The 16,162-nt window shown below is 29.9% G+C and overlaps 1 protein-coding gene across 3 annotated transcripts in view; it reads left to right on the top strand.

Annotated features, from left to right (window-relative positions):
* LOC106457409 (general transcription factor IIH subunit 1-like) overlaps positions 1-12,340 on the top strand; it is a 21,674-nt gene extending 9,334 nt beyond the window's left edge. For all 3 annotated transcript variants that reach the window (XM_022383326.1, XM_013916823.2, XM_022383328.1), the window contains exons 7-13: positions 818-897; positions 1,904-2,182; positions 2,452-2,658; positions 4,686-4,776; positions 5,367-5,482; positions 6,126-6,218; positions 9,558-12,340. In XM_022383326.1, coding sequence (XP_022239034.1) covers positions 818-897; positions 1,904-2,182; positions 2,452-2,658; positions 4,686-4,776; positions 5,367-5,482; positions 6,126-6,218; positions 9,558-9,665 — 974 coding nt within the window. In that variant the 3' untranslated portion in view covers positions 9,666-12,340. The remainder of the gene's footprint in view (positions 1-817; positions 898-1,903; positions 2,183-2,451; positions 2,659-4,685; positions 4,777-5,366; positions 5,483-6,125; positions 6,219-9,557) is intronic.
* The last annotated feature ends 3,822 nt before the right edge of the window (positions 12,341-16,162 follow it).

Genomic DNA, 16,162 nt, shown 5'->3' on the forward strand with positions numbered 1-16,162 from the left:
GTGTCTATTTACTTTTGAGATGTCTCTGTATATTATTACATATCTGTATTTCATTTGATTTTTTGATACATGAAAGAAAATGTAGTTTTATGTCCATTGTCTTAATTATATAATTCTTTTTTTTTTTTTTCCATAGATCAAATATTCACAACTTTTTACAGGTTTAATTGACATATTGTGATTTCCACACTTCACATTTTCATTACTCTGTGTGTGTGTGTGTGCAAACAAAACCACATGAAATAATTTTTCCGAATTTTGTTTTGCAGTTTTCTTCATGTGCAAAAATTTTTCTGGCAGATATATATATTAAGCAATAGTCTAACTTACTAATCTCTAACATTAAAGTATCTAAGAAAAATGACCAAAAATGTTAATTATATTAAGTTTTTGTACTATCATGATTTGTTCAAGCATCCTAGTTTAAAAATATTTAACTTTTCTGTTTCTTATTTTACAGAGGAAATTAGTACTTGTAAATTGTTGCTGTTTATTAAGGACTGTTCTAACACTACATTTCAGATAAACCCTAAGAAGTTTATATTGTTATAGAGACACTTATCACTTATAAAAGATGTGTTTATGTACATATAACACAAAATGATTCAGAGATTGAAAATAATGTTGAAGGATAAATTAAAGATATATCTGAAGGCAGAATTTGTTTAAGTTTTTTACATTATTTGGTTTTGATGTTCTTCAAGAAAACAAAAAAGATTATAGAACACATTTTTAATTTTCTATACCCATGTGAAATATAATATTTAATTTTATGTATAGTGTATAAAATTTTACATGCATTTTGTGTAATATCTAGATATCAAGCAGGCTCTAAAAGAAGGACTTGATGATCCATTTGTCAATATTAGCTCATTTGAAGACAAGACACTTAGTGAGGTAATTTCTCTAGTGTTGAATTTCACTTTTCTACAGTATCATATCTATGATGAATGGTGGTGTGGTTCCTGTTTGCTTGAAAACTTCTACCTTTGTCATTTTTCTTTTTGGCAATAGCAAACAGAATTTTTGCAAATAGTGGTCTCATGTTGTAAATGTTATTACTAAAATTCTAATAACATGCAATTTCAAAGTTGATTTTCTTTTAATGTGCTCTCTGAAAGCTATGTGGTCAAACACCATTAGCACTTGCATGCTTATTGTTCACTCATTATTCTCACATGAAATGGATAAAAAACAAATTAAATATCATTGAAAATCGTGTAAAACATAACAGCAATATTTCAATAACTTTGATAGTTGGAATAATCAAAAGCAGTAGTAATCAAAATGCTAGTTGAATATTTTTGTGGCATCAATTTATTTAATCATAACTTCAATTAATCAATTATTTTACATGATATCTATGTAATTGGTTGTATTGAGTTACTCACCCAGTTCTGATTTATTCTTGGTGTATTCAAACATTTTGCAGGTCCTGTATAATGTGGTTTAATCTTGTGTATTTAAACACTTTGGAAGTCCTATACAATATGGTTTAGTAAGAGTTGTTAAGCATTGACGGATGCTCAAGTAGTTCACTACAAGTCTCAGAACCCCCATACCTTTAGTCACATCTCTTTCTCTTGGTTATAATGTTTCAAAAAAGAACCACACTTCTGAGACTTCAAGTACCTTCCTTTGTAAAACTTATAGTTAGTAAATTTAAATTGTATTTTTAATGAATACTCCATTATAAAAGTCTTTCAGAAAACTGCTTGTAGTAACACTCAAGTATAGAAAGCAATATAACACGTTGGGCAGGTTAATAAATGTTTTATCAGGAAATTGTGATCTAATCTGATTAAAGCCCACTCTCCACAGTTTCAAAATTAATAAAACTTTATGGAAGCTATTGTACCACATTGTTGCATCTCCCTATAAACAATGTAATTGTTTTTTGCAGGATTATGGAACTTCAAGCTCAGACTGCAGCAGTAAACCTCATGGAGTACATGCTGCCAATCAGTCAATGATAAGAAGGTTTAATCATCATTCTATGATGGTTCTACGTACCTGTGAAAGTCAGAAGTCAGTAGGAAACGATAGCTCAAGTGTTTGTGCTAATGGGGTTATTCCTGCCAAAAAAAGCCCTAGCACTTTTCCAAATGGAGCTTTTGCCCATAGATTGACAGCTACTGAAGAAATTAATGATGAAAGTCATGAAGTTATTTTAAATAAGAAGGTAAGTATTATCATCAAAACCAGATGATGGCATTGCTCTAGTGAGTTATGTTAAGTACTTGCTTGCTAGTCCAGTTTCATATATCCATAGTGCACACAAACGTACTTGTGTAATGTTTGCCATATAACTAAATATTTTCTTTTTTTTTATTACAAGTAATCTTACCAATATTTTTTATTAAATAGAGTTGTACTGCAACATTAAACAGGGCATAAAATGAGGTTTTTAAAGCTAGAAAAACATTATGAAATAACACAATTTTTTTGTAGATAAAACTCCAAGAAAAAACTTACTATGAAGACCTTGTCGAAAGCAACCAATCAGAAAGCAATATGCTCAACTTAACCAGATCTGATAGGTATTTAAATGGCCCTATCCCATACATGGATTGTGAAGAATTTTCTAATGAAGAACTTTTACAAACAGCCAACCTCATTAAATCTGAAATAAGTCAATGGTGTCCAAACCTTACTCAGGTAAGCCACCCATGTATAAAGTAAACCCTGTTTATAAAAATTGTTATACCCTTGACTTTATGGAAATATAAATAATAATAATTCTTTCTACAACAGTTCAGTGAATATGAACATTCACTTTTAATTGGATTAATTCATAGTTAAAAATACATTTTTTTTGCTTTCGCTCATAATCCACATATTTGATATGATTCTATTTTTAAATCTTTATCTTATTATCATCCACATTAACCCTCATATTTATACTAGTCATGCTTCTAACTTAAAGATTCTTATCCCAGTTATAGCTTCTAGACAATAAAAGAAATTCATTGTTTAATCAGACAACTAAAAATTTCCTAATTGATAATAAACAAATCTTAAAAAAAAAATTTCAATAATGTTAGTGAGGAACTGGAAAGAGCAATCTTTGTAAGACTGTTTCTTTTGAGAGAAGGAAAAGCCTTCCATCATTAGCATTTAATTATTTATCTTTTAGTGATTTTTTAACCATTTCTTTGTAAACATCACTTCTTATGAATATTACTGAATATTAAAGATGCGCAAAACTGCCAGATTTGGCATTTAATTACTATTTATTTGAAAGTTTACAAAACTTCAATATTTCTTGTGTAAAAAAAAAAAAAACATGTGTAAAAAGTTGGTGCTTCTTCTTGGAAGAAGACCCAAGATGATTTACCACATTGCCTTTACTATTATTTTGCAATGATAAGTGTTATGTATTAGAATTTCAAATAGCCTGAAATTAAGTTAACTGATAAATTTAAATTTAGTAGTTAAATTGTACTTTGGATTTAGCAGTTAAGTAAGAGCCATTATATAGTCAGTTTGTGATATTTGCCAACAAGATTGATACACAGTTTTCTTTTTTAACACAAATACGTTTTAATATACACACAACAGTACAACTTACAATAACAATTATTACAAATAGTTATTACAAACAATGATTTATAAACAAAAGTTTCACAAACTTTCAAACAATATAAAGTCTTCTTTTTAGTCTGGAACTTCCTTGATATCTTACCGAGGATTCAGGATGATCAAGTTAATTTCGAGTTGATGTAGGTACGATTCACTTAATGGGAAGCTAGCTAGCTTTGTCCTCTGTTATTTACCAGCCACACAAGTTTTCCATGATGAATTAATATAATGTTTTCGTAAAAATGCTAATGTCCAATGAGAATCCACTGAATGTTCAAACTTTGTAAATGCTCCTGGTCAAATATCTTAAGATTTCCGATTAATAAGCATTATAACAATCACAGTTATAGCTTCCGAAGTTTATAGCACACTGACTATAGCAAACTAATAATAGATACTCTTTTTTTTTGTGTGTGTCGTGTTGGTTATATTTACAGGCATGTGGAGGCTTTCTAGAAATTTAAGTTGTACGTAACAATACTGACACTAACACAAGTGATTTACATAAATACATATATTGTTGATTCTTACTCTCAAGAATCTTCTACAACTTTGGAGAATAGGTGGGAATTTTGCAGTACATATTTAACACTATAAGTTATGCATGCTTTTAAATATAAACTTAATCTAAACAAATGTTGATATTAAAATAAATATATAATAACAAATTTGTTACATAAGTTATTATTATAATTAAATACTATATTTTGTTTTTAGAAATGCTATATCTTGATTTCTGTATATGATATTGGAAGTACAGTAAAAGTTAAAATATTTTACAAAAAAATTATATGGTTAACTTTTGGCTAGATAACCTACATCAGATCTCAATCTAAGTTTGTTTGGTTGAAATGTTGACTGCATAATTATTTTTTCTCCTTTATATTGATTTCTTTAACCATTTCTTTGTATTTTCAGACATTAGATGTAGCCACATTTGTTTGTTATTAATATAGCTTTATGTTCTTGGAACGTTTTTTTAAAGTAATTGGCTTACTCACTTTGACACATTCATATTTTCAACCTTTCATAAAAGTGAGCAGGTCTTTAGAAACTTTCTGTATATTGGCTTGTCTCAACTATTTAAGTATTTGTTGTTATAGGTATTAACATCTACAACAGCTATCAGTGCTTTAAGTGAGCTATCACCAGGTGGTGCTCTCATGAAGGGTTCACAACAGATTCCACTTAAAGGTATAATTTTTGGATTTACAAATTTTTAAATCTTATGAGAAAAGTGTGAAATTGTAATAATTTTTAAATAAAAATTGGGTATTTGCTTCACTTTATATTAATGACTTTAAAATTTTGTTCAGTTGTCTTTTTGGAAACTTGTATATGTGTGGAAAACATTTTCTCATTTTCTGTATCTTAAGAAACAAAACTACTATTCCATTTTAATCTATTTTTTTATAGTTAGTGTTCGTAAGATATCATAATTAACTTGTTTTCAACTGTTAGAACATGCATCATTATTTCTATAGTAAACTTAATGAAGAGTTATCAGCATTAGTTTTTTTTATAAAAATAATATTTACGAGTTTTAGGATTCTTTGAGAGAAATTGTATTTAACTGCAAAGAACATACAGAACATAGTGTTTTATATTTGTATTCCTAATACTTTTGCTTCTGAATATTACTGAATTTTAAAGATGCTCTAAATTTACAAAACAGAAGTCACTAAGAATGCTGCATCATTGCCTATTCTAGAAACACTTTCTAGAATTCTCTAGCCTATGTATAGTTTAAGTCTTGAAATATAAATATTCTTTGTTTTTAATAGAAACAGTTCCTATCCACTTTCAAGAAGAAATACAACAGTTATATAGTGCCCTTTGTGAACTTCTTAGACATTTCTGGTCATGCTTTCCTACCACAACTCCTCTACTTGAAGAAAAGGTCAAAATATTAATCAGTTCTTTGTTTAATATAAAAATAATCAGTTACTTATTTAATATAAAAATAATCAATTACTTGTTTAATATAATAATAATCCATTATTTGTTTAATATAATAATAATCAGTTACTTGTTTAATATAATAATTATCAGTTACTTGTTTAATATAATAATTATCAGTTACTTGTTTAATATAATAATAATAATCAATTACTTGTTTAAGTTTAATCAATAGTTACTTTTTAATATAAATATGGTAATCAGTTATGTGTAATAAACATATATATAATAATCATTTGTTTAGTATGAATATAAAAATTACTTGTTTATTCTGACAAAATAGAAAATTAGAAACTGTGGGATGTCAAGAAAGTTTTTTGAGATTTTAACTTGTGCTGAAATTAATAATGAATTGATTTTCTAGACATTAAGTGAAATTGTTTTGAAGATTTCTACACAATTAACAACTAACTGGCTAAAGGGTGCAGATTTTGAGCTTAATAATTCCCAATTATATCAGTATATTATTCAATTTCAAATATGAGATGTTAGACACAGTTATAGGTTGTTTGAGCTGCTGTACATACTGAAGAATAAACTGATCAAAAACATAATATTTTTACATTTGTCATGTGTTTTTATAGGTAGTTAGAATGAAGGAAACTTTAGAACGTTTTCATTCAGCAAAACTTCAGCCTTTTCAAGATCGTCTGTTACGAGATCACTGTAGCACAGAAGTAGGCTGACTTTCGTTTTTTATTGTTTTTAATAATTCAATTTATTGATGAGAACAAACTGTTTAATAAAAAGAATATTATTAGACATCTCTATACATCATACGAGAAAATAATTTCAAATTTGAAAATAATCTCAAAGAGTATATAATAAGTCTAAATCATTTTTCTCTGTTAAGTATTCCACTAGTTTACTAAAATTAGCTGAGTATTACAGTAAGTTACTTTCAACAATTGTATTTATACAAGTCATGAAAAATTAGTTAATTGCTATAATTACAGGTTTAGTGCACATTCATAGCTGTTAGTTTTAACTATTTAAAAAGAGTAGAACGTACGTTTTCTGCATTAGAGCCTAGTAGTAGTAGGATGTCTTGGACCTAAACTGCACACTGTTTATTCAACAACTTTTTAGAAACACCTATAGACTAGTTAATTTTCAACAGTGGTGTTGAGTTTACAACTCAAAGTATTAGTAACAGTTGATGACATGATGCAGTTTTTCTTTATAAGTTTATAAAATATGTTTTATCATACACTGAGATTTTAACTTCTGAAGTTTTCTGTACTTAACTCTGTACCATTTGGAAAGTGTTTGATATTTAATATTATGTGTCTGATGTAATAATGATGAATTGTTTTTACTTTTAGTATTATCGCTAAGTTTACCACCTAACTGTGTGCATAACTTCCAGTAATACAAGTTTAATGTTTTTTGTGTGATTACATATGTTCAAAGTTGTTAATAACTTACTGTATAAAGCTTAATATAAAAAACATTTTACGTATATACAAAGATTACTTTTCATCAAAGTTTAAGAGAAAACCTTGATAAAAAGTAATCACATACAAATATGTTAAATAGAAGCTAACATTTGAGATTTTATAAATATATGATCAGTCTTTATAAACTGATTTTTTTCTCCAACATTGAATTTCAATGAGATTTGAAAGTTTACCTAGGTTAGTATTAATTTGTTTTAAGATGTATATGAAGCACAAATAGTGCACAGTGTATGTTAACTTTAAAGGCCATGAGGCAAAGCAAAGATATTCATAGAAGCAGTGTACATCGTATTAAATTAAAATGTTATGAATAAACAGGAAGACATTCATAACAACAGTATATTATGTACTAAGTTAAACTGTCATGAAGAAGCAGGAAAATATTCATAAAAATAAGGTACAGTGTATTAAATATAGTCACCAGGAAACTGGGAAAGATATTCATAAAAATTGGGTACAGTGTATTCAATTAAACAGTACTGAGGATATGGAAAGATATTCTTATCACTGTAATGTATACTGGATTAAATTAAACAGTAACAAGAGAACAGGGAAGATATTCATAACACTAGTGTATACTGTATTGAATTAAAAATTCATGAGGAAATGGAAAAATATTTATAAACTACAAATAGTAGTGAAATGGCTTTGAATAACTAGTTTCCAATAGTCTTGTGTGTGTTGTGTTGATAAACACTTACTATATTGATTCTGTAACTTTTCAAAGAACTTACTTTAACTTTCAGAATCGATGACGAGGAACCTTGTCGAAACGTTGTACATTTGCTGTTATGTTAAACTTATATTAAAGTTTTTCTTCATTACCCATTCAAACTGTCTCCAAGCATTATTACTTTAACTTTTTCACTGCCACATTTATAGAGAAATAACTCTTCCAGTATCGGTTTTCTTTTTAGAATCATTTGTTTTGTGTGTAAGCTGAAAGCAACACAATGTGCTACCTGCTTTGGACCCATCGTGATAGTGAATCCTGATTTTTAGTGTATGAGCCCTCAAGCTTACTGCTGAGGCTTTGAGGGAATTGTATTTAGATACATACAGAAACACATCTGGTGTTGTACAATTAATACTTGAAGCCATTGGTACTTGATAAACTCCATAATTACAGAACTGAGAAAAGCAAAGACAATTGTATATTTTTCAAGCATTTCATATATTACTATCATGGTTTCACTCATAATGGTAACATAGGTTAGCTGACAATGCTTTTATGGGTGAAACCATGTACAAATAAATGAAATGTTTGTGAAATGTACAGATGTCTTTGTTTTTCTTAATTAAGCATTGTACAATTGCTTATATTTTGCTTATTACTTTTCCTGTTGCATTTTACAGGTGATTATGTTCTCAGTTTGTAAGAAAAATTAAATGAAATAATTTTTCATACAATTATTTCCAAATTTTGCAAATTAATTTAAATACCAAACATTTATGACTTTTTAAACCTCCCCCCACTGAACCTATAAGATCTATTAAAGCCTTTATTTTGAATGTGACTCTATTTATTTGTGAAAATCACCTATAAAACCTAAATTTTTCAACAATCCTGAACCACGCATGTATATATATTTTCATAAAAATATGTGAAAAATATCACTTTAGACAAAAGGTTAAATAAAGATCTCCACTGTAACAAAAGCCTGTTACATATAAGAATTCTTTGGAAAAATCATAAACTTATTTACACCTAAATAATATTGCACTTTTATGAGTAGCTTAGGCTGAAAAATTATTCTTTTGGTGAGTAAGCCTATATTTTCATGTCACAGCATATTTTTGTAGTCTTTTCTTTTTTTTCTTAAAAATGGACTGGGAGAAATATTTTTTAATTAATTATAAAATTATTAATTTTATTGCATGTGTGTTTTACAGAACATTTACTTGATATCAAACTTTCCAAGGTTACATAAGTGTCCATGGCACTGTTATAGAGGAGGATATAAATGTGCTCTTCATATGCGGTGAAAGATTTAAAATATAAAAACCATCAAGATGAAAAATTTCACAAAATAAGTAGAAGTATTTTCCAAACATTTAGTTATCGAATCTGTAACAGTTTTACAGCTCTGAAAAATACTTGTGTTTTCAGTAAAATTTTCCATTGATAATCTGCTTTTTGTAAACTAAACATCACCTACTTTCTAAAATAAGGAGTTTTTGTGTCATGTTTGAGTTATAGCAAATAAGTTATGTTTCAAAGACCATCGATACCAACTGCATAGAGATAGTACTAACAGCTTACAAAAAGTCATGTGAGCACACGTAGTTTGTAGATATATTTTTAGAAGACTCCAAAAGAATGGTGAAAACATATCTTATGTAATACCAACAACTTTGTATAAGTTTTTACCTGAATATTAGTAGCTCATCTGACAACTTTGTTAACTTTCTGTAATAAATACAGATGCATATAGAGTAAACCTTTTTAGTTTAGTTTGAAATTTCTGTTTGCATGTTAAGTGGATGACTTGTAGATGAGTTTAGTGGATGAGTTGTACCAGACTAATGAATAATATTAGCTTTTGCTTTTTACAGTTGACATCCCACCTTGTTGATATGGTTCAAACAGCGTACAGCAAATTTAACAAATGGCAGGACAAGAAATTATCTTCACAGAAGCCTCTACGAAATATTTTAATTTAGTGCTGTTAATTTGTTCTTAAGCTAATGAAACTGATAAATTGTTTCCACTTAACAAGTGAAAAGACAAGTTTTATGCACAGAACATTCTATGAAATATTTAAATTTAATGCTGTTATTTTGTTCTTGAGCTAATGAAGTTGAGAAATTGTTTCTATTTAACTATCTTAATGACAAATGCCCATCTACTTTATTGTTTTTATTTTGCTCTTTTGGTTTCTGAAACTGATGAATTGTCTTGATTTACTGGTGCGTAAATTTTTGTTTTTTTCTGTTTTGCATTATGTAGCCTTTTTTTTCACTGTACCTTAACTTTCTGTTTTACTATTATATTTGTTTTTTAATTCTAAAGAAATGTTTGAGTAACTTGAATTTTCAAATTATGTATCTAAGCTAAAACATAATTTTGAGGTTGAAACATATCACTAGCATATAGAATGCATAATTTATTGTGAATGACAACCAAACCTGCCCTAATTTGATAACTGATATAATAACTTGGTTTATTTTCTTTAATGATTACAACACAGATGTTGGCATAGAATGAATTTATTGTTTTTATAAGTATTCCACACTTTGAGTTTGTGAAGTGCTTATACAAACAAAGTTTTATCCATCCAATATAATATATATGTTGGAAGGAAGAAATCAAATTATTGTTATTTTCTTCTAATATACTACTAGAATTGTGTTCCCTTAATTTGTGTGCTTGTATGGGAATTTTTGTTTAGGTCATGCAATTGAATTTGAATAAAATTTAGTTTAAACAAGTTGTAATATCAGATCATATTGAGATCTTAGTAAAAATAAGATCATTCTCAAATTCGGCACTAAAACTGTTCAGGTTACTTCAGTTGTTAATATTTTCTACAATGTTAGGCACAACAGTTAACTTATTATTAGCAAATAAAGTTGTACACATACCTAGATATATGTTATAAAACACTAATCTTAAATATTCAGTAAGTAGCTAAATTAGATTTCCAATTTAAAAGTAGTTAAGGAAAATAAAGCAAATAAATTTGAAACAAATGATAATTTGAACATTTTTTCAATCAATAGACCTTTTAGGAAGACCTTAGATTTTTAAATAAATCCAACCTTGATATAAGATCTGTAAGGTTGCTTGTATGAGTGAAATATACAAAAACTTGAAACATCTATTAGTGGTTTTTATAAATAAATTAAAACATGTAAATTTTGAAACATTTACTGGTATTTGTTTTATAAAAGTATTTAAGTTTGTTCAGTGTTAATAGTTATTTACTTGTGTTTTTTTTCTTCTCACATATAAAATATTTCCACTGCCCTTGTCTCTTTTCTGCAGTGACTTTCGTTTGTGGTGATTTAAATGGCTTTATGTGATTTATCATTGGTTGAAACTGTTTTATATGGATACTAAAGTGGTCAACCAACTGCCTACAGAGAGCTACAAAACATAGAGCACAAATGCTCACTTTATTTTGATTAAACAAGTATCATTAAAACCACCTAAGCTTAGGCTTCATACTTTTGTTTCATTATTTTTTTAGCAAAACCAAAACCAGCCTGCTGTTTTGATCATGTATTGAACTTTTCTTTAAAAGATATTCACTAAAATAATAATAAATAACTTAAAGAAATTCAAAGGTATTGATGACATTTCATTAATTTTACTTAATAATGTGACATATTTCATTGATAATTCAAGAAGTGGATTTCTAGATCTAGATCTTGTGTTCTGTAATATTCAAAAACCAGTTTTTGCAAAACCATTATTTTGGGATATATGTGTCAACTTCAGTTAGAAGTATTTTGCAACATTTCTCCTTTTAAAAACTGGATTTGTTCTAATTGATGTATACATCTCTCTACATACATACATACATACATATAAATGTATATGTGATACAATCTTGAGGATAATTATTATTATGCAAGTAAAATTTGCATCTTCCTTTCACATACATAAATCATTAGCAAATCAACAACAAAATGCTCATAACAAAACTACCATTAATGTTCTTGAAGGAACTCCTACAACTCTCAGACTGCTAAACAGGGTCAGTATGAACTAAGATTTTTTTTACTAGATCTGGAAAAGACCGCATTTGCTACATTTTTTAGAGTACAATGTTCTTTTGCATTAAATGTACAGTTGTGTATTGGTGAATGTATTGATAATACATTGTCAGTATCACAATTTATTTTATGCCTTTTTGTGTGACAAGAAGCTTAAAACGAGCATAATGTAGTGTGGCCGTACTAGTAAGAAAAAAAGAGTGAAGCATAAGTTACGGATTATGCTCTGACACAGTGTTAAATATTTATGTACAAGTGCATAAGTCTAACAATGTCCATGGTTCACTGAGAATTGAAATAAACCATTCAAATATTCTGTAAAAAAGCAAATAATTATTGATATTTTGTAGGATCTGAAGGACTTGAAATAGTGAGATATTGATACTGAGTGAGTATTATACAGTATTCATTGCTATTATAGAAAAAAAAGGCTTTTTTATTTTATTTGTACCTGTTGAGTAAGCCTTAATTTTTAATGTTTTTATTTACTTTTTTAACAGCATTAACATGAAGTGTATATTGTATATAGAAAATTAAAGATTGAATGTATCAGTTTCAAAACAAACAGAACTGAAAGATTTTCATCACTTAATAAATACCTGTAAACAAATACCCAACAGCTGTTTTATGCTTCAGTTTTTTTAAAACAAACTTTCATCCAAATTGTACTAGCATTTGACCAGTAATTCTAGACACATGTAGTGCATTAGTAAGTATATTCTTATATAACTGGGCCAGGTGGTTAGGGCGCTCGACTTGTAACTTGAGGGTCATGGGTTCGAATCCCCATCCCACCAAACATGCTCGCCCTTTCAGCTGTGGGGGGTGTTATAATGTGACAGTCAATCCCACTATTCATTGGTAAAAGAGTACCCCTAGAGTTGGCAATGGGTGGTGATGACTAGCTGCCTTTCCTCTAGTCTTTCAGTGCTACATTAGGGACGGCTAGCGCAGATAGCCCTCGTTTAGCTTTGCGCGCAATTCAAAATAAACCTAAACCTTCTAAACTGGCAGAACATCATAAAATATTATTGGGATTAGGCCAAAAATATTGTTAACAGCAAGGCTTTTCAAATGATAAAACAATGCATTCTAGTCTTTATAAGTAGAAACCTAAGAAAGGTGTATCTAATTAACTATAGTGATTGCCAGGTTGACTTTTAGTTTCGCTCTAAACACACACTTGCTCTGATCGGAAGTTAATATTTATCCCTTAGTCCAGTTCCACAGCGATATGTCTGCGGAATTACAACGTTAGAATCCTGGTTTCAATACCCGTGGATGGCAGACCTCAGATAGCCCGTTGTGTAGCTTTGTACTTCAATACAAACAACCCTTGGTTCAAAAAATAAAAAAGTCTGCCCGTACAGTTGACGTATTTTCGTTTCATCTGCGCATGTCGTCCAACGCAGCTATCCATTTATATAATTACTGTGCAATTTCTTACTTCCTTTGTGTGGATATTCATAATTCAGACAACACAGAATTGAACTTTAAATGAGCTACCAGATTAATCTGTTCGGCCTGGGGATTTGCACAAACTAACCCTCTTTTTTTTTCAATCGGGTCAAATTCATTCACAAAATATAGCAAATTTTCAAATAAATCACATTGAAACTAGACGGGTGATGCCATATGCTTCTTCAATGGAAGGACCAAGCGTGGCCCAGTGGTTAGCGTGCCGGACTATGTACCTGCGGGCCCAATGTTTACGCTTCTTAACCACCAAAAACAAATCAACACATTGGGGACGAGAGTGCATTATAAGGGTGGTAGTCAAAACCCAATATTTGGTCAGACAAGAGTTGGTGATGAATACTATTGAGTATTTGCCTATCGATTTAAAATTAGAGACGACTAACGCAAATAACCCTTATGTAACTTTACTCAAATAATTGAAAAACAAATTCAAAGGAACTCATGTTTAATCTACCTGTATGTGAAAGATCAACGTGATAAGTTTATAGAGAAGCAGTGAACTTAAGAGTACTGTAATGTACATTTTTACACGGATGGGGTGATATCACGTTCTTTAAAAGGATTCTACTGATCAACGTGTAGAAGCTCTGTTATCAGTAGATGGTAAGAACAAGTCGCTTGTAGAAAAAAATAATAAGGAATTATGAACCAACTTTTTAAGTAGGGAACCTGTCAATTTCTGACGGGCACCTTAGTAATATTATGTAATACATTTTCTCTGTGAAAGTTTAATTCATACAATATACAGTAATAATTTAACGAATATGTGATTTTTCTATTTCGTGTCAACATACATCAGAAAACAATTATGTTAATTAGATTTTCATATGATTAAAGTTTCTAAAGGTGTATATTTACACCAAATTGCATATAAAAATCAAATTTCAAAATTTTCAGGGGCAAACTCCCACAGACCCTGTATGGACAAAGTTCCAGGAATAAAATATTACCATTTTAACAGTTATACTTTATATTTTCATATGGCAGTTTTCCGTCTGTCTGGTATCTTGACATAACAAGTTGTTGTTATGATCTGGCTTAAACAATTTCCACGAAATTTGGTAGAGGAACTCAGACGGACTCCCTTAATATCAAGTTTAAATGGTTAAACTGTCTGTCAAATGGTACGAGATTAGCAGCCTTTCCAGGTTTTATGGTGTGTAAGCCTTTTATAAGCCGATAAATAATGATTACAAATTTACTTGTCATAAGACAAGAAATGGGCCTAATACTAACTAACGTTTGAATTTTTGCTACTTGCAGCCGACATCAAACGAAAGTGACGTCTAACGCTGCGCTTAGCATGGATTTCTTTGCTGCTCATCCATGTACAGAAGATTTGCATATCGAATGACAGGCAAGAGCACGATGTCCCACTGTACCCGTGAAGCCAACAAAATAGATGTCGTGCTAGGTGCATATGTATTTGCTTGTATATATATGTGTGTGTGTGTGTGTGTAACGGATGGGGTTATATCACGTTTTTCAAAAGAACTCTACTGATCAATGTGCAGAAGCTCCGTTATCAGTAGATGATAAGAACAAGTCGGCTGTAAAAAAGAATAATAATAATAAGGAATTACGAACAACACATTGAATAATTTTATAAAGCGTGTTAGATATGTTGTACATTTCACCTACTGTTATTAGTCCAGAGATTAGGTAGGGCCGAATGATTTATGCACGTGTCCCATGGAAAATGAGAAACATAATTCTTTCTTTATTCTTTCAGCATATGTATATGAATTTGCAAGTTTTTTATTCACTTCACAATTTCACACTATTTATTACACTGAATTTTCAATTCCAATAAAAGTTGCCATGTTTGTTCGCAGCTTTACTTAAAATCTCTAGATATCTACACTGTAGCTAAATATTGAAAAAAGTCGCTACCATGGCGGCGTCTTGGATATTGGACATGGTAATTCTAACTCAGGTCATCAAAGAGACCGATGCGGTCTTGCCGACATCCCCTGAGCTCTGACATAGTGTGATCAGGGTCGTGTTCGAAGATTATCCTTCGCCCCGCAGCAGGAAGAGTTGTGGAAAAATAGTGGAATGAAGAGAAGCTGATAAACTACAAGGTTTTGGTGTGGGTGGTCGTGTCGAGAAGAGGCAAAGCAAACGCCAGGCAGGTCCAGCGACGAGAAGATGTTTCATAGGATGACTGTGTCAGCCTCTTTGCTAACCTGATGCTGGTATTATAGGTAGGTGGGAACAGGTTTCCAGATATCATATGGTTTGCATTACAAACATTTTTGTGCAAACGTTTTTTATCTCAATATCCGCCAATAATTTATTGTTTAATCTGCTGTTATGGCTTAAACTAATCTTACAAATATTAAACCCATCAAATCTGAATGTTGGAGCTTTCCTATTCTCTTGATTGTAATTGCAAAACTTAGAAGGCGGGTCTATCGTCCCTTGATTTTTTTGCCCCCCCCCCCCTCCGTGGAAAAAATTCTAAGAACACCCATGATTTTAATATTATTCTATTTCACTGAGAGATATTTTCTTTGATGGTGGTCTATTGCAAATACATTGGTATTAAATAGTTAAAACTGTATACCTGTTGTGCTCTTGAATTTTGTTTTTTGTTACTCTTTCTGTTTCTCCACTCTATTTTCACAAGAGATGTTGTAGAATAAAGTAACTAACTGGTAATTAGACTTAGGTGATTGTAAAAGCTATTACTCAAGACAACGATTGATATACGATCGTCATACTCTTACTGTGAGTGCTTAACAACTTTAAATTATTCATATATTCAGTGCTCACAAACTTTTAAACAGAATAGGAAATGATTTTTGGTAAGCAACTTCAAATACACAATGCTAACGTAATGTAGTTTTAAATTGAACAGTGATTTTATAATCAACCTACTATTCATTTAACTTTTTCTGTTTAATTCGTTAAAAGCAATATTCATTAAAATGCTATTAAGAATTTAGTAACTCCTC

The sequence above is a fragment of the Limulus polyphemus genome, unplaced genomic scaffold (genome assembly GCF_000517525.1).
Source record: "Limulus polyphemus unplaced genomic scaffold, Limulus_polyphemus-2.1.2 Scaffold327, whole genome shotgun sequence".
NCBI lineage: Eukaryota > Metazoa > Arthropoda > Merostomata > Xiphosura > Limulidae > Limulus > Limulus polyphemus.